This window comes from Callorhinus ursinus, unplaced genomic scaffold, assembly GCF_003265705.2.
Source record: "Callorhinus ursinus isolate GAN/ISIS: 27379988/994484 unplaced genomic scaffold, GSC_fseal_2.0 scaffold38, whole genome shotgun sequence".
Taxonomy (NCBI): Eukaryota; Metazoa; Chordata; class Mammalia; order Carnivora; family Otariidae; genus Callorhinus; species Callorhinus ursinus.
Window position 1 is genome coordinate 9,770,032 of NW_027397100.1, and position 27,604 is coordinate 9,797,635.

At 53.2% G+C, this 27,604-nt stretch overlaps 1 protein-coding gene across 2 annotated transcripts in view; it reads right to left on the reverse strand.

Moving 5' to 3' along the window:
* Positions 1-27,604, reverse strand: part of DLGAP4 (DLG associated protein 4) — a 191,752-nt gene that overhangs the window by 67,606 nt on the left and 96,542 nt on the right. For both annotated transcript variants that reach the window (XM_073880471.1, XM_025875760.2), the window contains 5 exons: positions 13,769-14,840; positions 10,841-11,082; positions 8,303-8,417; positions 5,629-5,679; positions 2,677-2,917 (listed from right to left, as the gene is read on the reverse strand). In XM_073880471.1, the coding sequence (XP_073736572.1) occupies positions 2,677-2,917; positions 5,629-5,679; positions 8,303-8,417; positions 10,841-11,082; positions 13,769-14,767 (1,648 nt within the window). In that variant the 5' untranslated portion in view covers positions 14,768-14,840. The remainder of the gene's footprint in view (positions 1-2,676; positions 2,918-5,628; positions 5,680-8,302; positions 8,418-10,840; positions 11,083-13,768; positions 14,841-27,604) is intronic.

A 27,604-nucleotide genomic window follows, 5' to 3' on the forward strand; every position in this document is an offset into this window, starting at 1 on the left:
GAGACTTTGGGGGTCTTGAGGATAAGTGTATTTTTTTAAAAAAAAGATTTATTTATTTATTAGAGAACGAGAGGGAGAGAGAGTGTGCACATGCGAGCACATGCACCACCACGGGGAGGGGCAGAGGTGGAGGGAGAGAGAATCTCAAGCAGACCCTGCACTGAGTGCAGAGCCCCATGCAGGGCTCACACTCACGACCCTGAGATCATGACCTGAGCTAAAACCAGAGTCAGATGCTTCACCAACTGAGCCACCCATGTGCACCAGATAAGTGTATTTTCTACGTGAGAGGAACATGAATAAATGTGGCCAAGAGAGTGGACTACAGTAGATTCAATTATTAACCCTAACTTTTCACCCCTCCCTGTATCCACACCATTGCCATAAAAATACAGTTTCTTACACAAAGGTAGGAGGGTACCTCTCCATCCCCTGTCTTTGAGCTCAGTCATATGACTTCCTTTAACCAATAGAATTTTAGCAGATAGTATGTACGTAGAGGCCTTGAAATGTGCCTGTGTCCTTAGGCTTGTTCTCTTGTGCTTCCGCCATCACCATGAAAAGAACATGCCCTGGTTGGGTCACTGATTCCGGGAGGACCCTTTGGTTCTAGGAGGATGATGAGAGAGTTGTGGGACAGAACTGTTCCAGCTGACCCACAAATGTGGGAGCAAGAAATAAGTGTTAATTGTTGTATTACACTAATTTTGTGGTTCTTTGTTATGCAGCACTATTGTGGCAATAGCTGATCAATACAGGGACCCAAGCAGTTCCGGGACATGTAGCCCATGACCCATCCTTAGTCCATTCATGAGTGATTTGGTTTGGGGAAGATTAGAGGATGAGTGTCTATTTGGAGAAAAGTGCCGGCCCACCTCATGCTTAGAGAACATCTCATGGGCTTGATGAGAGGGGGAATCTGGTCCCTTATCTGAGGCTCCTAGGGGGACCGTAGCAGGGTGCCTGGGAGAGCCTGGCAGGGATGCCCTGGATTTGGAGGCCCTAGAACCAGGCCTCAGCATCTGCGAGGAGATCTCTAAAATAGAGACTGGCAGGGTTACCCATGACAGCAGGTCTAGAAGAAGGCCTTAGCATAGAAGCCCATACTTCCAGAGCTCCCCAGGGCCAGGGCCTCTTTGTCACACAGGTAGAATGGGAGTCAAGGAGGAAAGTAAGGCTGGAGTTGTCATCAGAGGATTTTTGTCTAAGCTGCCCGCCCGGCAAGGCCAAGTCCCTTAGCGAAGAGAAGCTGAGTGGGGAGGAGGAGGACCAGCAGATGGAGATGCAGAGGGGGAATAAGAAGCAGTGGGTTCCCTGTGCCAGGCAAGGAGGCACCGTGAGGCCCTCCGAAAGCATCACTTAGCAGAGAGAGCCAGCATGTGGCTTCGGGCATCCAGAAAGTCCCGACATCGGACAACACCTGTGCTGGCTACCTTCCCCTGCTACCTGGACGGACCAGAAGTGGCCACTAGGGAACAAGGGACAGAGCCGACAATGACCACCATGCCCAGCTCCTCCTGTGGGCTTCAGAGCCCGAGTCAGGCTCTACCTGCAGAAGCATGAGATCTGAGGTTGGTAAGACTGAAGCTTTGCAGTGAGGCCAGACTTGACTCTTAACACCTAAAAATGAGACTATTCCTTACGGTCTAAAGTGACTGGAAAAGCTCAGGGATCTGCCCAGAAATCACCCAGGATTGGAAAGACAAGAGGGCGACAAAGTCGTTTCTTGCTCTGCCCCCCTGCAAAGGCAAGTTCATTCATTCGATAGACTAATTTCCTTTGTACAGAATATGCATAGGATTCAAGTTCATTTATTTACATCAAACACCAACTGAGCACTCAAAACATGTCTCTTTTCCTACAACAATCCAATCCCAACTGCTTCTGACTGCCAGGAAAGTCGGAGTCATGTCTGAGAAGCAACAATAATAGCTCCCACCATGTGCAAGGCCCTGCCTGGACACTCCCTGATCTCATCTCCCCAAGAACTCTCTGGGGCCTGGCTTATGCTTCAGTGTATAGATGAGGAAACTGGGACTCCCAGAGGAAAACTACCTAGCCAGAGAAAGAGTGAAACTCTCTCTACTAAACCAGAAATAGTCTACGATTTTCCCTGGTCTTGGTTTTCATGGCTTACTCTGTGACGCGGGGTTCCCCCTTTTCTCTGATCATGCATAGACTGTCACCGGAGGACTTACAACAAGAGTCAGGAAGGACAGGGATGTCTCTGTGCATATGAGAGACACCTGCAAACCCACCCTGCTGAGAAGGCTCAGTGCAGACGCCATCCTCCTCTTTGCAGATTCTGACCTCCCCATAGGTTCGCCTACGCGAACTAATCCAAATAGGGAGGTGCGGCTTCAGGAAGCCCTGCCCACCGGCAGGTGGCTCCTCTGAGCCAGGGTCGGGATCCCAAAGCAGGGGCCCTCTCTGACCCCCTCACCCTATTGCCAGTGATGACATCTCCCTCTGTGACCCCCGTTTGAGCTCCAATTTGTTCTTTGGTGGGAAGTTCAGTCTCAAGCCTTCCTGCTTGTGCCCCTAACTATCCCTCCAACCCTGGCTAGCCCACCATGGATTCTTCCCCAGCATTCCCCACATCTGGTCCACCAGGAATGGTCCCTGGGGGTCCCTTGTGTGACACAAACACCCCCCGCCCCCAATCTCAGTACTCACTTGGAAGCGTGCGACTGTTGCTGAGGCTGCCAGTACTGGGCGGAGGGGAGAGGGACTGCAGGGAGACACTGTCCTCCTCCTGCGAGCAGCCCGCCTGGATGGCCCGCAGGTAGCTGTGGCTGCGGGAGCGAAAGTAGTTGGGCAACGGCAAGTCCAGTGCCTCGGCGGCTGCAGACTCCGCTTCACTGCAGGCAGACTCGCAGGCTGCCTCATACTGGTCGCTCAGATCTGCCTCCCGTACCTAGCCGGGCAAAGGCGGGCGTCAGGGGCCAGCAGCGCCCATTCTGGAGGGATGGGATGCTTGGTAGGGGCAGGGCTGGAGAGTCGGGGCGGTGGGGGGCTCAAGTCAGCCCACCCTTTCCTCACATCTCACTCTTTGGACCTCAATTTTCCCATGTCTACAACGCAAAAGAAACTATTAAGGATACTTAGTGGATCTTATGTGTTCAAACTGATCAACTGATAGATCCTGAGGTCACATCTGAATTCAGCCACAAAGAAGGCTCTCATCAATTAGTAATGTCTACCTTGAATGTTGGAATGGGAGGTGGCAGTAGGTGTGCTAGATATTTACCATCTTATGGTCCAACTCCTTTATTTTCACAAGCAAAGAAACTGAGGGCCAGTGAGGGGAAGATACTTGCCAGGTGTACCCAGTGAGGAAGTGGCTGAATCGATACTCCAAATATGAATTTAAGGAAGATTAGTCTAGCCCTGGGGTACAGAATGAATGTTGGGAAGGGAGTCTGGAATGGAGGCTGAGGCCAGAGATGAAGCTGATGCGACACTCTGGTAAGAGAAGAGCAAAACTGGAACGAGGGTAGTGGCAGTGAGGATTGATTAGTGATGTCAAGGGCTGTATGGAGAATGGTGACATGCATACTGTTTGTCATCTCACACCTAGTTCAACCCTATCTAGATGGTTTCTAAGTGTCTCTCTAGAGATGGTCATCCAAGATCCTACGGATCTGCAGCTGAGAGTGTGAGCATATGGGGCCCTGCCATACATATACTCTCCAAGGGTTCTGGAAGGGTCTGTATGGCCCAGGTCTTAGGTCATGATGGTAACTGGAGACCACAGAGTATAAGCCGAGGAGTCGGCAGGCAAAGGATGGACACTGAGTGGAGGTCCTGAGGGGAGGCCTGGGCAAGAAGGGAGGGGGCAGAAGTTGACTGAGCACCATGTGGAGGAAAGATGGAGTTGTGCCTGGGGCCAACTCTGCCTGTGTGACCTCCGACTATCACCATCCTCTGGGTCAGTGTTTCCTATCTAAATGAAATGCCTGGAACTGCATCAGGTAAAATGACTAGATGGATCATCACCCAATTTGGAGCATATGTGTTTGGAAAGGTCTAAATTTGTGCTGTCCAATATGGTAGCAACTAACCACGTGTGGCTATTTAGGTTTTAAATTAATTTAAATTGAACAAAAAATTCAGTTCCTTAGCCACACTAGCTACGTTTCACTTGCTTATGCCACCTTACGGGACAGCGTGTAGTACAGAACATATCCATCTTCACACAAAGTTCTTTTGGACAACACTGATAAATTAAAATGTAGGCCATGTGACATACCCAACATTTACTTGGAGTAGGTTTGAAAGAGACAGGTGTTTATCCTCCACGGCTATAACCTGAAGTACACTGAGAGGCCCTTGTGATTGCCAAGGGCAATGAGGTCTTGCTTTGGGATTGCAGGCATGGCACAGTTCTGGAACTGGACTGCCAGAGTTTCGACCCTGGGTCCATCATTTCCTTGCAGTATGAATATGGGCAAGTCACTTAACCGCTCTGTGCCTCAGTTTCCCCATCTATAAAATAAGGGCTAATTAGAGACCAAATTTCATAGGATTGTTGTCAAGATTAAATGAGATCATTCATATCACATGCTGAGAACAGAGTCAGGAGAATAAGCACCTGGTGACCTGTCCCTATTATTAAAGGAAGCTCCGTAGGGTGAGGACAAGGATTTGTAAGTATCGGTTAAGATGCTCCCGAGCTCTGGGAGGTTAGGCCAGCTGGTCAGAGCTGTTGGTATGTGTGTCACTGAGGAATTACTGTGTGCAGGGAACACCCTGGAATTTTGTATGTTAGCACATCACATCCTTACTACAAGCCTGTGGAAGTTAGCGGAGGAAGAGGTCAGCTGGCCCCCTGTGGGCTCCCCAAAGACCCTCTGGAACACTGTGTTCAAGAAGAACTATGACTTGAACGTGGAAGGCAGGCACATGAGGCATCCATGGCTAGAATCAGGAGGTGAGGGGCCAGTCCTAGTTTTGCCCCTTGGACAGGTCCCTTGTCCACTCCTGGTCACAGTGAGGGGATGAGCTTGGGGCCCCTTTCAGCATCTTGTTCTGGTCTTGGAGCTGGGAAGGAGGAGAGGGCCACTTCCGGGGCAGGGTGGGTGTGCCCAGGAAGGGGGCACCCTTAGGGCAAACAGCCGGCATGGCAGGACTAGCTCCACCCCACCAAGTTTTGTAAAATGGAAAAGTCTCTGCATTCATGCCAACACCCCAACATCCTTAAAGGTCTTGTTGGAGCCCAAGAAAGGAGAAAAGTTAGGGAATCTGGGGTCTGGGACCTGGAGGCCAATACCACTAGCCCACAGCTGCCAACGTGTCCAAATAAAAGTCTCCCTAGATAGAAGACTCCCAGGGTCCACTTTCCTTTACCCTGGGATTATTTCTTGCCCCATCCATAGGACCTAGCCCATTCTTTCCCATTTTTGAGAAGAGGAAACTGAGGTGCAGAAAAGTGAAGGGAAAAGGTCAGTGAGGGAAAGGTCAGGGCAGAGCGTGAGCCTCGACTCCGTGCTCAAGGATGGTGCCTTTCCTGGCACTGGCTCTGCTGGCCCCTGCTGGGGCCAGGGGCTGGGACCACTAAGGTGCCAGGCCTCAGACCTAGCCCTGGACTCTGGGATTGGGGTACGAGAGAATGGCAAGCATACTGACCTGCTGCTCATGGCCAAACAACTGGGGGATCAGGGAGGCCTGTCCAAAAATCTGCAGGAAAGAGAGGCGGAGGGTTATGGGGAGACCAAGGCTGGGGGCTGGGGTAGGGTATTCAGATTCGGCTGCAAGAGAACTAGTGGCTGGCTGGGCTAACGTCCTCCTCAGACTGGCTGAGGCCTAGTCTGCTAGGAAGTCTCACTTAGCTTCCTCCAGGGATGGGAGGCTCACTCCTTCAGGGGCTGGGTGCTACCAAGGCTTTGTAATCTGCTGTTTACGCTTCTTTCTTTCGGTCTGGCCCCTGGGAGATGCCCTGTCTGCTGCCTCTCACCTAGGCAGGCGGGCCCCCACCCCCCAGATCTACAGATTAGTTCCAGAGCCCAGAGCCTTCTCTTCCCTGGTCAGGGCCTACATAGTCCAGTGCCTGGTGGGAGGGGGGCTCCTCCCGGCAGGAGTCAAGGCCTCAGAGACACAGTGAGAGCTGGGACATCTCTGACTCTAGGGGCACATATGTGGCTCGGGTCACTCAAGCCTCTAGGGGTGAGGGTTTGAGGGCTCAGAGGACCCTGGCTTAGGAGAGAGCTGGGCTGGGCAGAGGGTAGTGGCAGAGACTGCTGGGGTCCCCAGCCTGGCTGATTCCATGCACCCTTTTGTGTAGCCAAAGCACAAAGTGTTCCAGATGCCAGGCCAGGCAGAGGTGAAAATGGGGTATGTGAGAGGGAAAGACTCAGAGAGAAACATGGATATGGGACCTACGAGAGGGAGTCAGATAAAAATGTGAATGAGGGGAGAGAAAAACAGAGGGAGACAGATAAAAAGACAGAAGACTGAGAGACAAGAGAGCGCGACAGGACAGGAGACACGGGCGGGGGGGAGCGATCCATTCAGCAGGCACCCATGTGCCCTGTGCCACGGGCTGAGGACAAGACACCACACAGCAAGGTCCCCACCTGCGGGGAGCTCCCGGTCTTAAGAGTGAGACAGACATCAAGTAAATAAACAAATATAACTCCAGACAGTGATAGTGTTGTCAAGAAAATCAAGCAGGATAAGGGAATGGTGTCCTGAGGGCTCTTTTCGACCTTTCGACGGGTGATAGGGCAGGTTCCCCTGAGGTGACATTTGAGCCAAGACCGAAACACAGAGAAGAACCAGCTGAGCAGAGATCTGAGAGAGGGCTGCTCCTGGGAGAGGAAACAGCACGGTGTGTGAGGTGTGTGAGGAGCAGAAAGGAGGCAGGTGTGGCTGGAGCAGGACACGTGACAGAGCGTCTGAGATCCCGTGTCAGAGGGAGGCAGGCCCGCACCCAGCTGCGTAAGGAGTCTGGCTTTCACTGGGGGCAGGCAGGAGCCATGGAGGGTTTACAGCAGGGACATGGTGTGATCTGCCTTCCATGCCTCACAAAGCTTCCTCTGGCCGTTGGGAACAGAGTGCAGGTGGCAGGCCTGGAGGCCAGGAGACTTGGTGGGGCCTGCATGAGGGTGGCAGGGACAGAGTCCCATGGTTGGGGTGCTCTACTCCTCCCCATGTCTGAGGTCAGTCTCCTTGGTCTGGGAACGACAGTGCTGAGTGCTGAGGACAGTGCTAGGGGCTCAAGGGGGGTTGTTATGGCTGGGCCAGGAACAGCGGAGTGGTGAGGAGCTGGGATCCGAAAGCCTTTCAGTGCTAAGCAGCGCATTAGCCCGGGCCATGGGGCTACATGCAGTGGGACCTGGGGCCTGTCCCTGCCCAGAAAGGAGGCTGGGGCCGCACGGGGTGCCTCCACTGCCCCACTCTGCTACTCCTAGCAGGTGTTGCCCTCTCTGGGCCTCATCTCCCCATCCACGTTATAGGGGAGCCCTCGAAACATGGCTGGTCCTCCCTTTGCAAGCCCTAAAGTACTGTGCACATGGCAGGGGCTGCGGTCCAGGTGTAGGTCTGACAGCTCTGGATCTCTGCCCAGCTCTGCCTCCTCCTTGCTGTGTGAGTGCACCAGCTGAGCCTCAGTTTCCTCATCTGTGATATGGGGATATAAATAAGAAGCACACCTCCCTCCCGCCCCCCGATGTGGCTTCAAGGAGCTGGGAGTTAAGAGAATGAAAAGTGCAGCACAGCATGCTTATTGCTGTTAGTGGCAGACGCGTCTGGACCTTGAAATTCTGACTTTCTACTGAGCCTGTGGGACATGGAAGTCCAGAGTGGAGAAGAAACTTACCCAAGGTCATACAGCAAGATAACAATAATAACCATAAAGTTAGCTACCCTTTGCTGAGAACACTATGTTCCTACCTCCTTAATTCCTCACAACGCTTTGAAATAGGAATTATCACCCTTCTGAGTAAATAAGGTAACTGAGGCTCAGGGAGGGAGTGACTTGTCCTGGATTCATACTCTCAGTGACAAGACTGGACTCAAGCTCAGGTCTCCAGTTCCCTCTCTGCAGGGCTCCTGGGTCTATAGCAGTGCTGCGGCCCCTCCCTCGGGGCCCTCAGCTCAGGCCATGGCATGTCAGGCCCTGTGACCGCTCTCCAGCCACAGGACAGTCAGTGGGACAGACATACGTACACAGGCAGCTATGGGAACAAAGACCAAGCAGAAGCACAGTGCAGACATCTGGGGACCACTCGCCCTGGGGCCCTCCTGGGTGAGAGCTGGGGATCTCCCAAGCCCACTGACTTTGGCTAGCTGCCACCCTCACCTGGCTGATGCAGCTGGAGTCGTTGAGGCTGTCGCTGACCGGGTTGTAGTCCTCCTCCCAGCTCGGACACTTGGAGGGCAGCAGCATGTCCACTGAATCCAGGCGGTCCAGACTCCTGGTGAGGGTGGGGAGCAGACAGGGCTCAGCCCACCCATTGCTCAGCCTGAGAAACAGGCCCAGAGGGGGAAAGACTGGCCAAGACCATCCAGTGGCAGAGGGAAAAATAGAAGCCACTGCCAGACTGCGCAGTGTCCGGGGGGCGGGGGGACGGGGTGGGCAGGTCGGGGACACTGAGCAAGGGGAGAGCTCCCAGCTCTGGGAGGCTTGAATCTGGTGGGTGGGGTGATCCTCACATGTCATGTCTGCTGCAGCCACGAGGTGGCAGCACAAGCTCACTTTTGACCATTTGACCATTTCCAAGGAGGCAGGCCACACCAGCCCAATGCTACAGCCCCCTCCCCGACAGGTCTGGGGCAAATCCGATGCCCGGACAGAGGAGGTAGGTCAAGGCTCACGGCCTTGATCTCAGGCTAGAGCTGCCCAAAGGGCATCGGTTTCAACACGATATCCAGGGAGCTTCCACCAGGCCCCCCCAGACTCAGCACTTCTCATGGCCCCTGCTCTTCAATTTTTCTCCCATCTACCTGACCCTGGGTTTCTCCCTCACCGCTGCTCTGGGGTTAAGAGACAAGCACCCAACAGCTCAGGCCTTGACATAGATGGGCCTGGATTGGAATGGAGCTTCCTCACTGGGTGACCCTGGGCAAGTCATGACCCCTTGCCTATGTCTCCGTTTCCTCACCTACAAAGCGGGGGTGACAATGTGCCTGCCTGCGTGGGGCTGTGAGGAGGAGGATTCGGGAATCACACTAAAGTGCACTGGGGCAGGCACAGAGCCCCGAGTGCGGCAAGTGCTAACAGATGCTGCCCATTACTACTGATACTATTATTATTATTTATTTCCTCTCATTCAAGGTCTGGGCCTGGGTCCTGTCTTCCCTTCCCACCTCAGTGCCCACTGGTCATTCATGGAAATGCAGGCTCCCAGGACTAGAAGGGGTCTTAGAGATCATGCAGCTTAGCCCCCTCACTTAAAGATGGGGAAACTGAGGCTCAGAGAGGGACGGACCTGGGACTGGCCAGTGGTGTCCTGAATTCCCAGCTGGAGGCCATTCCCTGCCTTCTGTCCCACTGTAAACCCCCTAAGCAAATCCCTGGGGCAAGGGGACTCCGGGCTTCTCGGAATACACTGCCCCTCTGCCTCAGCGCTCTGTCACCCTACCTGCTCTCTTCCCTCTGTCGTAGTCCCTCCCAGGCCCCCTCCTCCCTGAAGCCTCGGCTCTTGCCCCCAGTAGTTGAAGAATTAGGACTAAGCTTGTTTCCCTTAATGCTTCTTTTTGTTTCTGACTTGCTTTTGTTTCTTTTCCTCAAAGGACTTTGATTCCCTCTTAAGTTTTACCTGTTTTGTACTTGATGATGGGTTTTCTGTAACTTTTTCCCCCCCCTCTCATTCTTTTCTGTTCTGATCCCAGTGGTGATTTCTGCATGCGAAAGTCTCACCTTTCTCTAACATTTTAATTGTTGTTTTCTGTGTGGATGTATCTCATTTGTTCATACTTTCATTAACTCTTCCAAGTCTTAAAGCAACAGGAAAGGGCTTGAATGGTGGAATTCCAGGCAGGGTGACAGGACAGGTGAAGGCTGTCTATCTCTCTTTGACTTCTGGATACATCCTCCTCCCCAGTCTAGGAGCTCACCACAGGGATCAATTACAGGGCCAAGGGCAGAGGGGGCTCTGGCCTTCCCTGGAAAGCAAGTACCTTGCTGGTACAAGTGGGTGGGATCACTAGGGGCAGGGTTCTCCTAACCTGAAGAAGAGGGTTCCCTGGCCCAGTTCCCCTGTGGGTGTGGAACTCACCTGGTGATGTGGCTCCTGTGGGCAGGGCCAATCACTCCAGAGAGACTCTCCTTATTGTTTACCAAAGGATGAGACTCACCGGTGGTCAGGGCTTAACTGGGGGGGGCTTATGGGGTGGTTCACCAAATGGCGCGGCTCTCCGGAGTCAACTCGTCAAAGGAAGCGGCCAACCTAAGGACGAGGAGCTCAGGGAGAAGGCTAACCTAAAGTCGGGTTTACCTAGGGGGGCTGGATTATTGGGAGCCCGGGTTCACCTGGATCTGAGGCTGTAGGGCAGGATTCACCTATGGGGCGGGGCTTTCCTAAGGGGCCGTAGGGAAGGAAAGCGAGGCTCCCGGGGATGGGACACGCCTGTGAGGAGCTCACCTATGGACTAGCCTTGCCAGTGAGCGGAACCTGTGACAGCGGAGGAGGCTTTCCCAGGGGAGAGCTCACGTGCGGGGGGCGGGGAGGCCTCCAATGGGCTGGTAAGCCTGTAGGCGGGGCTCCCAGCAGGCGGGACTTCGGAGACCTCCTGGGACGGGACTCGGACTTCGCAGCGGCTCTCCCCGGGGCCGGGGCTCCGGGGGGGCCGGGCTAGCCTGTGGGCGGGGCTCTAGTAAGTGGGGCGGTGCGCTCACCTGCGGGGGTTGCTCTGCTCTCCCAGCGACTGCTGCGTGGCCCTCAGGTAGCTCTGGCGCCGCGCGGCCGTCTTGGGTGAGGGCTTGGGGCTGCCGCCGGACTCATCACTGTCCTCATCGCCCATGGCCTTGATGTAGCTGCCGCTGCGCATGCGCCTGCACGGGATGGGGCCCTCGGCCGCGGCGTCCGCGTCGCGCGGGGACAGCAGCGCGGTGCTCCACTCGCCGCCGCCGCCGGGCACCTGAGGATGGGTGGACAGACCTCAGCGACGGTGGGGAGGGGTCGGGGGCAGCGCACACTCTCAGCGCGCCGCTGGCCGCCCATCCTCGCGCACAACACCTGGAGAATGATGCTCCGGACCCTGAAGCTCCCCGGCTCCCCGCCTCGGAGGGTTTCAGCCTTCCGTGCTGGGTACTGCCATTGAAGCCACCCAGGAGCAGGGCAGAGCCCCGGGCTGGGAAGGACACTTGAGTTCCAGAGTCGGCTCTGCCACAGCTTCACTGGGTGGCCTTAAGCAAATCCTTGCCCCTCTTCAAAAACCTCAGATTTCTCCACGGATCCCAGGCTGGGTGTGCCCCAGCAAAACGGGCCAGGCTGTAAGATCACAGTGGGTGTTCACTGCAGCTCCTTTTCTGAGTACCCACTGTGTTCCCATCTCGTCACCCTGCTCTTAGAGGATGGCTTATGATCCCACTACACAGATGAGAACATCAGACCAGACTGAGGCCCTCAGACCTGGCACCAAGATCCTGTCCTAGGATGGGGGTGGGGGCAGGGAGGACTGGTCAGAGGATGCCAGCACATCAGTAGATCGGGTGGGTCCTTGGAGCCAATGGACATCCTGTATCCCTTACTAGTGGGTAAGCCCAGGCACAGGGTGCAGAGAGACTGGTGGGGGTCTGGCAGCCAGGTAGTGACCTGGAAAAGGGGCTGTTTTCCCATCTGACATGTATACACAGTGGACATTCACCTCACGATGAAAGATTTCACACATCTTAGTACTTACAAGGTCCCTCAGCCCAAGCACAGAGCGAACACACCTTGCCATGTACACACATCTCAGAGAGCAAACGTACCTTCCCCCACCCCCCATCTCCCCAAGGACATGTCCCCCAGCAGGCACTCATCACTGCATGCCCCTCAACAAGTATACAACGTGAACACAGAGCATACTCAACACCCTCCTCACGAACACACCGCACTGCGGACACACGGCAGCATGTCCCCCACCTCGCTGTGTCTTTGCCTCAACACATACAGAGTGCACAACCCTCGCTAGGTTCTACACACTTCACCACAGATGCCTGGGTGACACACATTTCTCGGTGTATACAGCATCGCCATTCTTCACCACATGCAAACTGCACTCCCAGAATCACATCCACACAGATACAACCTCCTTCCAGGTGCCCGTATTGCCAGTGGCCAATTCTCGGCTGAGGGACGGTCCCAGTTTGGGATTCCCACCCCAGGACCCCCGCCTCCTGAGCTAACTGCCCAACCAGTCACTAAGGCCCACACATTCTACCTCCCAAACCATTTGCTAGTCCATCTTCCCTATCTTCACCTGTCCCTTGGGAAGGTGGCCTTCGATATTCCTGCTTAAAACCTGTTGCTACCTCAGCACCCCACCCACCCACCTCCCATGACCCAAGCAGATAGCACAAACCCCAGAGCCTGCAGGGCCACCCTTTCATGGTGTTTCTGAAGCATTTTCACATGATCAGACCAAACCAAACCATTTTGAGAGGAAGCCAGGTCACACACCACCCTCTCTGATGTTTCTAAACCAAAGAAGTGGATTGAGAGCCACAAAAGCCTTAAATATATAAAATACTGCCTAGACTTCCATTTTCCTCCTATTGAAAAAAAAAAATAGCTTTTCCCCCCATAGTCTCACTGTCTTTGGAATTTTTATATAGAATGACAAGAACTCAGGGCTTTGTCAGACTTTGATGTTCATCTGGTTCAAAATGCATCTGTGTTCCCAAAGGCTGGCCAGGACTGTGCTGGGCTACCCCCCAGGATGTAGCGTTCACTACCTACAGAAGCAGCCCCTTCCATCTTGGTGGGTTCTGAAATCTGCTTCCTGTAACTTCCACCCACAGCTTGGGTTCTGCCCCCAGGAACTGCACCCAGTTCATAACCCCAGGCTTTGCTCTTGAGGGCCCCAGGGGGATGTGTAGCAACAGAGATGTCTCTGAGCCTTCTGCCAATTTCCAGGAGTGTGGCTTTGCAAAGTGCATATTAAGTGCCTCAGTAAACATTAACACTTGAAAGGAGAAAGCTAGTCCCCCAAGCTGGCTTAGGGCCTCCTACAGCCCTCCATGCTGATCTCCATCACACTCTGCTCACACTGACATGACTATCCGTTCATGCATCTTTCTCTCCCAGCATCCTGATAATTGGGGCTCTGTCTTATTTATTTCTAGCTCTGTTCACTTAAATGTCCATCTGTTCCTCTGGCCCTCTCTCTTCTCACATTTCCTGAGCACTTCCTCTCTGCCAGACCCTGTCCTGGGCCTTAGGGACACACAGCTGCGTCAGATGTGGTCCCTGTCTTCAAGGAGCCCCTGGTCTGGTGGGGGTAGCAGGCAGGAGGCTGGCATTTAGAATGCCATGCAATCGGTCCTATGAGGAAGGTGGAGGGCACAGCTTCCAGATTTGTCCTCTAGAGGGCAGGTACACGTTTTAGTTCCTACTCTTGGGCTGGGCTCAGAAGAACCCTAATCAATGTCCGCTGAAAGCATGACCAGTGGAAGGAATCCCCTTATTAGCAAGTACCACCAGATACCCATTTCACGGGTGTTTATTCACAGAGGCCCATAATGAAGCGACTTTCCAAGTAAATCTGTGGTACAGCTGAGTCTCAGAACAGGTGCCCTCCCCATATTTCGTACCCCACCCCTAATCATGGAGGGACCCACCTGCAGGTAATGGTAGGCTAGACCCTGGTGGCAGGATTTGGACTTTAGCAGGCTCTTATCCAAGGTGGCTGAGGTCTTCTGGCAGACTTCATGGGCGTGGCTGAGGGTCAGAGTGGACCAGGAGCCCCGCTTGACATAGTTGGTGTCGGTGCCCACCCCAAGGCTGGGGCAGGTGGCTGGGGGTGCGGGTGGGGGTGGCGGGGCAGTCAGCTCAGCGGTGTTGTTTTTGGCTGCTTTGAGCATGTGCCCGCTGATGGTGTTGTAGGCGTGCATGAAGTAGCGTGGCTGGCTGCGTTCCGCCTGTCGGCCGAGCGTCATCAGCCCAGAGGCTGGGCCACTGCTGCGGAAGGCGCCACCCTCGCCATCCAAGTTGTCATCAGAGCTCCACCAGCCCGAGATGTTGGAGCGGCTACGCCGTTTGGGTTCCCCAGCCTTGGCCCGTTCCTTGCTCTTGGCCCTCCGGCCCTTGCCGTCCTCCAGGCCACCTTTCTTGCTGCCATTGCCACCGACCTTGGCTGCCGTGCCCTCCAGTGAGGGTGCCTTGGTGAAGAAGAGCCGCTGGACCGAGTGGACCAGGTGGCGGATGCGGCCAGGACTCTCACCTCGGGCCTTGGCCTCACCACGGGGGAACTGGAGCGTGCTAAAGCCATCGCGGTGGATGGGCAGTTGCTTCTCAAACTGGTCCAGGAGGTTGGCAGGCAGCCGGTTGATCTTGGTGGCCTGGGCATGGCTGGGGAAGGGGCTCTCCTCTGGCACCTCGAAGTGGGAGTTATAGTGGATGCGGGGGAAGGTGCTGCTTGGAGGCGGCAGTTGGTTGTTGAGTGGAAAGAGACCATCCCCAGGCAGAGTGTTCTGGCCAGGGAATCGAGCCTCGCGGGCAAAGGCCTCCGTGGGCGATAGCAGGTAGGGGTTGCGATCAGGCCCTGCAAACAGGGGCTCATGCGGTGGGTCCAGGCTGTCGGAGAGGTGGCGAGGGCGGCTGTCACCGAGGCCTTTCATGATCCCGGCCCTCAGGGCAGGGGCCGTTGCCCTAGTGGGGCGCCCGGGTTGCGTCTCCCGGGCGGCAGCTATCCTGGGGAGAAAAAACAGAGAGGAAATCAGCTGAATTTGGAGGGGACAGGGTGCTGGGAATGTCACCCAGGCCCCCACAGATCTCAGGATGGGGAGGATTTCTGAAGACTCTTGGCCTACCCTTAACACTGGAAGGTGGGGGACAAGAAGACAAAACGGAGGCGCACGTGCTGTATGTGTAATTCAAAGTCGTAGTTCAGGCTGGCAAACTGTTAAACAGATCCTACCTTGGTGAACATATCTTCATAATCACCTGGAAAGCCAAGTTCGAACTCAGACTTCCTGGTCTCCTCCAAATTCCGTGATCGAATGTAGTGGGTGGGGGGAGTGGCTCACCCTCTGTTTTCCTCCCATCTCTGACTCTGTCCCTTGCTACAAGGAGCCACACGCCCACATGCACCCCAAGCTCACTCCACATGCCCTCAGGCCTAGGGATGGCCGCTTGGGCAGTGCAGGCCAACCCATGGGAAGATCCTGTGCTGGCTGTGGAAACGGGCCTGGGGCCATTTGGTTAGGGAATTCCAGGGTCCCCAGTATCCAGAGTGTGGCTCTGGGTAAACATGTCCTCTTGGCCCCTGAACACTCTTGCCTATGAGTAGTTCAACATGGCTGAAAGAGGGCCAGAGAAGCCTTCTGAAGAGTAGGACCCGTCTCACCTGAGTCTGAGGGTACTGTCCAACTCTCACTTTAGCAGAGGAATCCTATAACACATGTAGACCCTCTATAAAAACCCACTCTGCCCCTCAACAGATGTCTACCGAGTGTGACTTCTGGGCTAGGCGCTGGGGGCTGCAAACATCAGAGGAGACAAGCCCATTAGCACATCATTTCCGACCGGGACAAATCAACGATGGTCAGCCTGAACAGGGTTCTGAGTGAGTCAATAACCGGAGCACATCCTCAGGACTGGGTGGAAGGACAAGGCCTTGGAGGGGGGTGGCATTTAGGTGGGACCACTGTGACTCAGTTTCCCCATCTGTAAAATCGGGCAGTTGGACTGTTTCGATCTTCCATCCAGGATCATGCTGGAAATACCAGTCTCAGTACTTCGGCAAGTACCTTTCCTTTCTGTGCTTCAGTCTTCCCATCTGTGCCATGAAGCAGAGGGGAGGTTAGCGAGCTTTCCAAGCCCTATCCCCACCCCCAGCTCGACTCAGAGGAGTGCCACAGCTTACTATGGACTGTGTGCCCGGTGTGCTGAGGATCTGAAAGCAACCAGTGTGGCTGGAACAGAGCAAGTGAGGACAAGGGCAGTGGGGGTAGAGATCTTGAAGGGCTGGGCCAGGCCAGAGTAGACAGGCTCTGGCTGAAGCCAAGGGTGGTAGGCAGAATGATGGCTCCCAAAGTTGCCCATGTCTTAATCCCCCAAATCTCTGATTATGTTACTTGACATGTTAAAAGGGTCTTTGCAGATATGATTAAGGATCTTGAGATGGGGAGATTATCCTGGATTATCTGGAAGGGTACAAACCTAATCACAGGGGTCTTTTTAAGAGGGAGGCATGAAGATATGATGATAGAAGCAGAGGTCAGAGGGGTGTGGGGGTCACCAGCCAGGGAATGTGGGCGGCTGTTAGAAGCCAGAAGAGGCAAGGAGTCAGATTCTCCTCCAGAGCTTCCAGAAGGAGTGCCGTCCTGAGACCCATTTTAGACTTATGACCTCTAGAACTGTAAAATAATAAATCTGTGTTGTTTAAAGCCACTAAGTTTTTGGAAAATTGTTACAGCAGCGATAGGAAACAATTATACTAAATGGGTTCTGGTGTCTGAGACTCCCTCTCACCCCTTAAGAGTAGCTCTTAAGGCAAATTCCAGATCCCACCAAACACTGCGTGAAAAACACTGGCCTAGGTGAAACCCCCATCATAGAGGTGGGGAAACCGAGGCCCTTAGAGGGCAACAACTTCCCCAAGGTCACACAATGGGCCCAGTGGCAGGGCCAGTGGGGGACCCACAGCTCTTCCTACTCCTCTGCATAGCTGCCTTGCAACTGTCGCCGGGAGCTGGCCAGCCCCACAGCCCTCAAGGATCTGAGGATTGTTTCCTTGGACCTAGACGTTTCATGACCAACTGTGCCCTAAGCCTTCCTAAGCCCTGAGACTTCTATAGGGTCCACCTGGCTTGAATTCTCTGCCTCCCTGCCAGACACCCTCCTTGCCTCTAGGAGTCTGATGGACCCCACCCTGGAGGCCAGAGCACCATCATGACAGCCCTTGTGGCTGAGTAGCTCCTGGGAAGCATCTCTGCTCCCACAAGCTGACTTGTGAGAGCACTTATCCCCAGGCTGGAGAGGAAGTCCACTGACTGACATCTTTATTACATCATATCCTCACAACAGCCACATGAAATGGGAAACCTCCATTTTACAGATGGGGAAACTAAGGCTGGGAGGGGTCATTCTAGCCAAGGCGCAACGGGTAACTTCGACACCAGCTGCCCCATCAGTATTCCAGAAAGTCAAGGATCCTCCTCACTCCAGCCAGCCGCGGCTCCCTCTGGGCAAACCTCTTCTTGAAGACAATTTCAGGCAAAACCACCCCCATATCCCTTCTGGGTTTCCTTGCATCCCCTCGGGGCTGCAGTGATCCCTGGGCTCAAGGGCCAGCCTCCTTGGTTCTCTAGCTGGAGAACTGTGTGTGCAGCAATACGTCCTTGATGCCCACTCAAGTAAGGCCAGATCCTGAAAACGGAGGACACTATGTGCAAACACAGCCCCGCTGGCTCGCTGCCTTGGCAGGGGCCTGACGCCCCAGAAATGCTGGAGGTGGAGAGGGCTGGTCACCAGGAGCAGGAGGCAGTGGCGGGGCACTGCCCCAGAAGTGCACACCACACTCAGTTCTCTCAGCCCAGGGCCCAGGGCACCTTCTCCATCCTTCCCAGGGAGAAGCTGGCTTCAATTTCACATCATAGGCACTCCTGATCCCCAGGAATCCAGGGTTGCCCCAACAGGACCATGTGAGCCTGGGACCATGGCTGCCTCCCTAAGCCTCAGACTGTGTTAAATGGGGCCAAGAGGAAGTGAAGGAAAGTGTGGGCAAGCGCTTGGTGAATTGTGAAATGCTGGCACGCGCTCGTTCCCTAGGAGATAAACCCTGGCCCAAGACCTGGTGGTGGTCTTGACTGATGAGGCCCCTCATCTGGCTGGTGGGGGGAGTTGGGTCCCTGCCTTGGAGGTGCCACTGGAATTACAGGAGGGAGAATGGGGCTGCCACCATCAGGGAGTCCTCTAGAGACCTAGACACCTTAATGACCACAAGTAACCTCTCATCTTCTTTCCTTCCTGTGACTGGGCCCTCATCGTTAAAAGAGTCCCTTTCTCTGACTTCTGGGGCCCACGTGTCTGTCCTTCCAGGGCTCTGAGTGGGCACATGGTGTCCCCATATCAGTAAAATTCTTCAGTGTCACCCAGTGGGGCTCAGAGACACCTCTGAGCATCTCCTGGAATTCTTCCCTCTTCTTTCTATGTCCTTCCCCTTGTAACAATACCCACCGTGCCTGGAAAATGATTCCACCCCAGTCTTACATCCTATAGTCTAGGTGGAGCCAGCTCTATCCCAGAACCCCAGGAGTGGACACATGACCCAGGTCTGGCTAATCAGAGCCCTGCATCCCTGAGTACTGACTGGCTCAGAGATGGAAACAGGATCCTTCCTAGCCAATGAGAGCTGGCCCTGGGATTATGGCTGGACTCTTCGGAAAGAGGTGCCTTTCTCTGTTAGGGCTGCTGTGCTTGGCAGAGCGTCAGCCTCGAGTCCTTTGTTGAGATCTTGCCTAAGGTCTCAGAAATGAGAGTCGAGACTTTTTGCTTAAGTTTGAGTTGGTCTTCTGTGTCTTTCAACAAGAGCCTGACCAATATTGGCCTCATGAACAGTTGGTCACTACAGCGGTGGCTGTGGGTGCCCGCTCTTATCTCCTGTGGCCTCATCACTGCGCTGCCCAACAGACTGACTTCAAACTCTCAGCATCTGCATCCCTGTGGGAGGTGGGGAAGCTTTCTCTAGCAGCTGGAGCCTGCTCTGCTCACATGTGGCTGGCAGGAATTGCCAGAGCCTTAACAACCCCACCCCCACCCCCACTCCCAAACCAGCTACAGCTCTCAACCAGTGACTGTTGGGAAGTTGGTGTATAAATACCCCAGCTCCTTCATGCTTCAGGTGGGACAGCTGAGGAATGGGCTCTACACTGACTCCTGGAGCTGCCCAGTGGGAATGAGTTCTAGTTATCTGCAGTGGTCACTTGCTTGATAACATTCCCTTAGTTGGGTACCTCCCCTTCCCTGACTTACCTCTCCCCTCCCACACTGTGCTGCCTGTTCCCAAATGAGGTACTTGCACTTGAATCTTTGTCTTGGGCATGTTTCTGGGAAACCTTAGGTATGACAGTCACTGAGTCCCAGTGATTCTGCCTCGGTTGTGTCTCCTGATGCCATTTCCTCTGCATCCTCTGCCTCTGTCGCTCCCACCACTCACCCGGACAGCTGGACAGCCTTCTTCCTGGTGTTTCTGTGTCCACTCTAAGAGCCCTGCAGGTTCCAAGCTGCAGCTAGAGTGATACTGCTGAAATGCCAAAGCACTCGTGTTCTTCCTCTTCAGTGGCTCCCCTTGGCTCTTGGGATGAATGCTTGACTCCTGGGACTGGCATTCAAGGCCATTGGAGAGCTATTCTCTGTAGACCTCTGTCAGTTTCAGGCACATGGCTTTCTGGAGCTAAAGAGTGTCAGCCTGAGGAAGGGACAGCATAAGGCCTCACAGCAAGGCCACTCCCCGTTACCTGGGTCTCTTGACTCAACCCAGGCCCCAGCCCACTGGCTCACCTGAAACTGAAGATCTGCAAAGAAGGGGCCAGGATTGCCAGCTGAGGAGCAGAGGGTGAGGAGGGTAGGACAACATGAGGAGGTGCCTTGGCAGAGGGGAAGTCTGGAAGGCCCAGCATGGTCTAGTTTTCGCCACTAGACACTAGCCATGGTCTAGTGTCTCCAGCCTCATCCCCATCCCCCGCTCCCCTTGCCAACCAAACTCATTAGCTTGCTGGATTTTCTTCATAGCTCTCATCACTCTTGGAAACTCTCACATATTCCTTGCTTGCTAGTTTACTGTTCATTGTTCCCTGGGTCTGTCCTGTCCAATATGGTTAACCACTAGCCACACATGGGCAACAGAGCCCCTGAAGTGCAGCTAGGGCACATTGAGGAGCTGCCTTTTTAATTTTAATTAACTTAAATTTAAACATCACATATGGCAAGTGGCTACCATAGTGGATAGTACAGTTCTAGAACTTCAAACGCAACTCCAGGAAGAAACCTACTCCAGCTCCCCCTCCTAAAGCTGGGGTCAAAGATACTCTCCTCTAACACCTGGTCCACATTTTTTTAGTTGGAAACTTAATTCACTCATTTTCTGATTTTTTATATTCTATAAATGTATCATTGGAAAGGCTATACATTTCTCCCTGAGTACCTATTTGGCTACATCTCATAGATTTTATTTCCCCACAGGTTTTTCCTCCTCTTTTTAAAAAAATTGAGGTGAAAAGTACGTAACACAGCAGTAGCCATTTTAAAGCGTATGATTCAGTGCCATTCAGTACATTCACAATGCTGTGTAACCACTACCTCCATCTAGTTCCAAAATATTTTCTTAACCCCAGAGGAAACCCAGTACCCATGAACAATCACTCCCCGTTCCCTCCACCTCCTGGCCCCTGGCAAACACCAATCTGCTTTCTGTCTCTATGGATTTACCTATTTCCCATGTGTTTTAATTGTGGTAAAATGTACATAAAAATTTGCCACTTTAGCCATTTTTGAGGGTACAGTTCATTGACATTAATTACATTCACAATGTTGTGCAACTACCACCATTATCTACATCCCAAACTCTTCATCATCACCCCAAACAGAAACTCTATAACCAATTACTCCTTTTTTTTTTAAAGATTTTATTTATTTATTTGACAGAGAGAGAGAGAGAGAGAGCGCACAAGTAGGCAGAACAGCAGGGAGAGGGAGAGGAAGAAGCATGCTCTCCGCTGAGCAGGGAGCCTGACGTGGGGCTCGATCCCAGGACCCTGGGATCATGACCTGAGCCGAAGGCAGGCGCTTAACTGCCTGAGCCATCCAGGTGCCCCTATAACCAATTACTCCTTATTCTCTCCTCTCCTCCAGCCCCTGGTAATTTCTGATCCACTTTCTGTCTCTATGAATTCACCTATTCTAGATATTTCATATAGATGGAATCATACAACATTTGTCCTTCTGTATCTGGCTTATTTCATTTAGCACAATGTTTTCAAGGTTCATCCGGATTGTGCCATGTACCAGAAGTTCATTCCTTTTTATGGCTGGATCATATTCCACTGTATGTAGAGACCACAGTTTGTCCATTCATTTGTTGAATGGGCATTTGGGTTGCTGCCACCTTTCGGCTATTATGAATAACGCTGCAATCAAGAAACATTGGCACACAAGTATCTGAGACCCTGCTTTCAATTCTCTTGGGTATATACCTAAGAACGTAATCGTTGGGTCATACGGTAATTCTGTTTAACTTTTTGAGGAACCACCAAATTGTTTCCTACCATCTTACATTCCCACCTGCAAGGTATGGGGTCCAATTTCTCTACCTCTTCACCAACAGTTATTGTTTGCTTTTGGGTTTTTTAAAAATTATACCCATGTTAATAGGTATGAACTGGTATCTCATTGTGATCTTGATTTGCATTTCCCCGATGACTAATGATGTTGAGCATTTTTTCATGTGCTTATTGGCAATTTGCATATCTTCTTTGGAGAAATGTCTATTTAAGACTTTTGCTCATTTTAAAATTGGGTGATTTGTCATTTCTTGTGGTTGAGTTGTAGGAGTTCTTTTTTTTTTTAAGATTTTATTTATTTGAGAGAGTGAGCGAGAGAGCACAAGCAGGGGGAGTGGCAAAAGGAGAGGGAGACCTGAGCCGAGGGCAGACACAACCGACTGAGCCACCCAGGCGCCCCAGGACTTTTTTACATATTCTTGTCCTTATAATAGGATTTTCTTTCTTTTTTTTTTTAAGATTTTATTTATTTATTTGACAGAGACAGACACAGCAAGAGAGGGAACACAAGCAGGGGGAGGGGGAGAGGGAGAAGCAGGCTTCCCGCGGAGCAGGGAGCCCGATGTGGGGCTCCATCCCAGGACCCTGGGACCATGACGTTAGCCGAAGGCAGATGCTTAACAACTGAGCCACCCACGCGCCCCTATAATATGATTTTCAATAGTTTCCTCCCATTCTGTCCCTACAGGTTTTAAATAGGTAGTGTTTTTACACTTTGCCTGGACTGGCCACTTACTCTTTCCTTCCTCATTAGCACTGATGGCCTCCCTGCTCGCAGCATCCCCTGGCCTGAGGGCCCCACAAAGAACATGAGTCTATGTTCCCATAACCTCCTTGTGGGCAAGGGCTGGTTCTTCTCATCTGGGGGCCAGAGGAATGAGAAAGGATCTGGAGATGGATGGCCATGTAGTGGACGCTGTGATGGCCGTTCAGGTCCCTCATAGGATTGAGGTACTCATAATGTCTCCAGCGGCCAAGCACGGGCTGCTTACAGTTCACGCTGGGCAACTGCTAGCACTTGGTTTCAGCCAAAGGGAGATGCCTCACCCACAGTTACACTCCTCTGGGCAGCCGGCAGCCAGTAACCGGTTGATGTGTGGGCACCAAAGCTTGGCCCCCTTGCCCAATTCAGAACAACCTTAACGGGCCAGCCCAGCCCCAGATCGGCCCATGGGATGCAGCAGCAACTGCATCTCCTTTCAGTTCCTGCCCCTCACCTGTCACAGGTATTCCCAGACTTCCCATGCAAACCTCAGCGTCTGTCTCCTGGGGAACCTGACCCTAAGACAGGACATAACTGGATTCGACTTCTTTCCCTCCTTACCAAAGGACATTCAGCAATTTAATCACTCCTCTTAGGCCTCAGTTTCCTCTTCTATAGCATGGGGATAAGGATCCTTACTTTTCAAGATTATGATGAGGATTAATTATGATATCATATGGACATCTGGCACTTAGGGCTCAATAAACATCAGTCATGTTCCCCCCGCCACCTCACTGTGCTTTCCTGGGGACAGGCCGATGCTTCTGGGGTAGGGATGCTGCAGAGCATCGTGCAAAGTGCATGCAGCTGCACCTGGATTCAAGTCCTGGCTCTGCCCTTGCTGCAGCCTCGGACTGGTCACCCTGGGCCTCCATTTCCACCTCTAGGCAGTGGGGGTTTGAGTGAGGGTTATGTGGGCATCTGGTCACACTGATTCCCTCTGAACACTGTTGGTCAGAGTACCTGGGACACTGGGTGCTAGCCCCTCAGCCACCCAACCCCTAGCAGGGGCAGGAGCCTCACCTTGGGAAGGTCTTAAAATAGGCAGGCCTGGGCCTTGCAGGGGAAGCAGGTGGCTGCCTCGCACTGCTTTTGTCTCTGAGCTATACTTAGGCCCCTCCAGGTGCCCATAATTATCTCTCATTAATATAAGCCTCATTGCCCTCACGGAAACATGGAGGAAGTAGCGGAGCTGCTGCCGCCCCGGAACCCTCCCTGCTCGGTGGTGCAACTATGGTTGCTGTCACTACTCTCACCTGCACAGAGTGGGGCCTCCCTGCCCTTGCAACTCATTCTGGAGCCAGAGTGGCCTGTGAGCTAATTAGGGACAAGGCCAGGAACGGAGTCCAGCATGGCTCTTCCTGATGCAAAACTCACCTGATTGCCTCATTCCCCTAATCTAGAACCTTCTGTGGATCCTCTTCCCTCCTCAGTTCAAACTCCTTGTGAGGCAGTCAAGACCCTTGCTGATGTAAACCCCAAACCCCTTTCCCGACATTTACAAACCCACTTCCCCTCTTGACAGCCGCTCCCTTTACCCAGTCCAGATCCCTTAGTATTTCTTGCCTCTATCTTCTGTATCTGGTGGTACCAGAAAGGCTGGTTTTGTCTAAGATTATGTTAACAGAGAGAGAGAGTCTAAATGAAGGGAGGGGATAGTCCTCTTCAGCGCTGAACCGTGTTAAGAGAGAGACAGAGAACTAGAGCAGGGCATGGGAGGGTGAGCCAAGTGATGAACGGCTGGGAATGATGAGGGTGGAATGGCAGAACATTCTGGGGATGTTCACGGCAGTCCACGGCCGACACAGCCACTGCCGTAGGCCTCTGCAGGGCAGAAGTGTGGAAGGGGAAGAATGGGCTCTATGGAGCTTCCAGGGGTCTTGGCGCTGCCTGGGGCGGGGCGGTGGGGTCGGGGAGGCAGGCTGCGTTACTCTGGGTACCCCTCCCATTTTCCTCCTACACTCCTTGCCACCCCTGCGCTGTCTCTTGCTGGCTTCTCCTCCTCTGACCTCTAAGTTCTAGAGGAACTGGGTGCTCTTTGCTTCTCTTTACCCTCTCTCTCCTGCTGATCTCATCCAGACTCGTGGCTTTAAACACCACCTATATCTGACAATCCTAAATTTACATCTTCCGCCCAATCGCTCTCAAACGCCAGATGCCTATCTCTGCCTCCCTGACATCTCGCCCTGGATGTCTGACAGGTCCAAAATCGAATGCCTGATCTCCCACCCACCCCAACCTGTTCCTCCCACCGTCTACCCCAATTCCGCTCAGGACAACACCACACTCCTGCTCGCTCAGGTCAGAAAGCTCAGGATCATCCTGGACTCCTCTTTCAGCCCCATATCCCATCACACGGCAAAGCCTTCAAAACGACTCTGTCTTCAAGATATCCCAGAATCCCACCACTTACCACCCCACAGCCCTGCCCGGGGCCAGGGCCCCCTCGTTTCTCCCCCAGACGACAAGACTCCCATGGCCCTTAGACTCAAAGCCAATCTGCTTCCTCATCTTGTTTCTTCTTGCTTTTCCGACTTCACTTCTTGCCCTTACCCCCTTGGACCTCCATTCTGTTCCTTGAACACGGGTCATTAACTCCCATCTTGGGGCTCTTGCCCTTCCCATGGGCCTGACGGAAATGCTGCGTCCCCCTCTGGACACAAGACTGCTCCTTCACGTCATCCAGTCTCAGTGCACAGGCTACCTCTGCAGAGAGGCTGGCCTTGCCCCCCGTCAGCAGCAGTACCTCACCTGCCAGCCCTCTGCTGCACTGCCCAGATTTAGGTCTGACAGAGCTTGGACCCGCAGCGACAGGGTCTGTCTCCGTCAGTGTCCCCAGCACCCAGCATGGGGGCGGGACACAGGAGAGGCTCATGCAGCTTTTGCTAAATCAAAGACCTGCAGAAGGTCTTGGGGGATGCCTAGAAATGATGAAGACAGTGGGGCAACTACAGGATGGTGCGTTTTCCGCTCCACTTAGTCACAGTGATCATTTATTGAGTGCTTACTGTATACTAGGCTTCCCAAATGTGAACTCATTTCATCCTCACTGCAGCTCTTCCTGGTGGGGATGAGGAGTCCCCTGTGGCAGTCAGGCTCCAGATGCACCCCAGTGGTCCCCATCTCCTGGTATGCACGTTCCTATGTACGCACCCTGACGCTCCCCTGCCGCAACATGAGGTGGGGTTGACCATGTAACCCGTAGGATATTGTGGAAATGACCAAGTATGACTTCTGAGGTAGGTCAGAGCAGACATTGTGGCTTCCACCTTGCTCTCTTGGATCTCAATCCCTGAGGCAAGTCAGCCGCCATGTTGTGAGACAACCAAGCAGCCCTCAGGAGAGATCCACATGGGGAGGAATGAGGTCTGCTCACAGCCAGCACTAACTTGAGAGCCACGTGATGAGCCACCTTGCAAAGGGATCCTAAGCCCCAGTTAGGACTTTGGATGGCAGCAGCCTCTGCTGGCAACTTGACTGGAACCTCAGGGCGACCCTGGGCCAGAACCACCGACTAAGCTGCTCCTGGCTTCCTGACTCTCAGAAACTGTGTGAGATAATACATGTTTATTGTTTTAAGCCACTGCCAAGTTTTGGCATAATTTTTTATGCAGAAATAGGCAATACACCCATGAGAAAAAGTACCTCAAATGGCAAAAGGCAACTGCTCTAGGCCCCTCAGGTGGTGAGGGAGGGGGTGTTGGTGTGAATCAATCTGACTCCTGAGGCCACATTCTGTGGCTTTGCCCACAAGGCTGAGGTTCCAGGATCCTTTTCATCTATGACAGCTCCGTTACCCTGTTGAATTCAAGGTCCGAACTGGTTCCAGCCTACGTCTGTGTCCATAGCAACTGGTTTGAAAAGCGTAACATTCAATCAACTGGTTGTTTGGTCAACAAGATAGCAGGCAATGGCTCCAGCAAATACCCTGGATTGGGCTGCTTGGGTCATGTGGCCAACACTGTCCCCACTCTCCCCAGAGCAGGGCCTCCTCCTCTGCTCGAAGCTGAATTCCTCTGCTGCCCATCCTGACAGGGAACTCTGGATCCAGGGCCCTGCATGGGGGTGCTGCAGTTCCTCTGGCATGAGGGGTTCTCTGGGGACAGGGCTGCTCACCAGGCCTCACTGAGCCCATGCCCCATTGAAACCTGCCTTGGCTCAGCTGAGGCTCCAGGGGTCACAGACCAAGCCCCTGAGCCCTGCCCCTAGCACGCATCTTTGTGTGCTAGGTATGGAAAAGACAGAAGGAAACAGGCCCAGACCCTCAGAACAAAGGGACCACAGAGGCAGAACCACAGAGTCATCCTTTTAAAAACCCAAATAGAATCACTTCACCCAGTTCCCTTAAATTCCTTCAAGGTCTCCTGTTGCCCTCAGGCAAAACTCCAGCCTCCTCATCCTGACTCAGCCAAGCTGGCCTCATCTGTATTTCCTGCCACAGGGTCTTTACACACGCTGTTCTCCTTTTGACTCTTCACATAATCCGGCTGCTTCTGTTGATTCGAGTTTCTGCTCAAACATTACCTCCAAGGGGGCCTTCCCCGACCCTGTATCTAAGACGGTTCCTCCATCCCACCCTACTTTCTCTCTTCACCCCCTTCTTGGTTTCCTTCAAAGGACTTCTCAAGATCTCTAGTTATTCTGCTTGGTTCCTTGTGCACTTGATTAATATCTACCCCTTCATGCTCTGTGGGCTCTGAGATTGGTGGGGGGGGGGGCACCATGCCTGTTTCATTTTCCACGGTATGGCCAGGACTCAGGATAGAGTCAGCACCCAGGAGTCCTGTGCACAACAGCAGTTGCTAAATAAAGTAGTCAGAGCCTCAGAGGCAGAGGAGCTGGAGAGAACTGGAGCTGCCCAGTGGAAGAGAAGGTTGTTGATTGCTGGGCTGCCCCATACCCCTTACTTGCTTCTTCCTCATGTCTGGGTCCCAAACAGTCTGGGCTGGTGTTTCTGTTCCCCAGAACCTCCCTGAAAAGGCTCTGTCCCTAGCCTCTTCCCCTGCTTAATACCCTTGAAGCTCAGAAGAGACATCCTTTCCTCCAAGAAGTCTTCTCTGACCATGCAGATGGGGGGTGGCGGTCAGGGCTCCTATGAGTTTCCCTCTGATGGGAGCTAACACCCTAAGGAATCACAGACAGTCACAGGGGTCCCTCTGTACTGGAAGCAGGACCCTGCACAGAGCTGACTCTCATAAATGTTCATGCATGAAGAGGACATTCATTCTGGTTTGCCCACGTTCTGCCTGTTGCCCTGAGTCCCTGATGGCTAGTGCCCTGTCTCATTCTCAAAGTGTCACGATTTAGATGATGAATTATAAGCTTAGCCATGCAAGAAGGAACATGGGTCTGTGGCTGAGATGGAGTAAATGAAGTCTGGTCTGAGATTCTTCTCTGGATTTCTAAGCCAA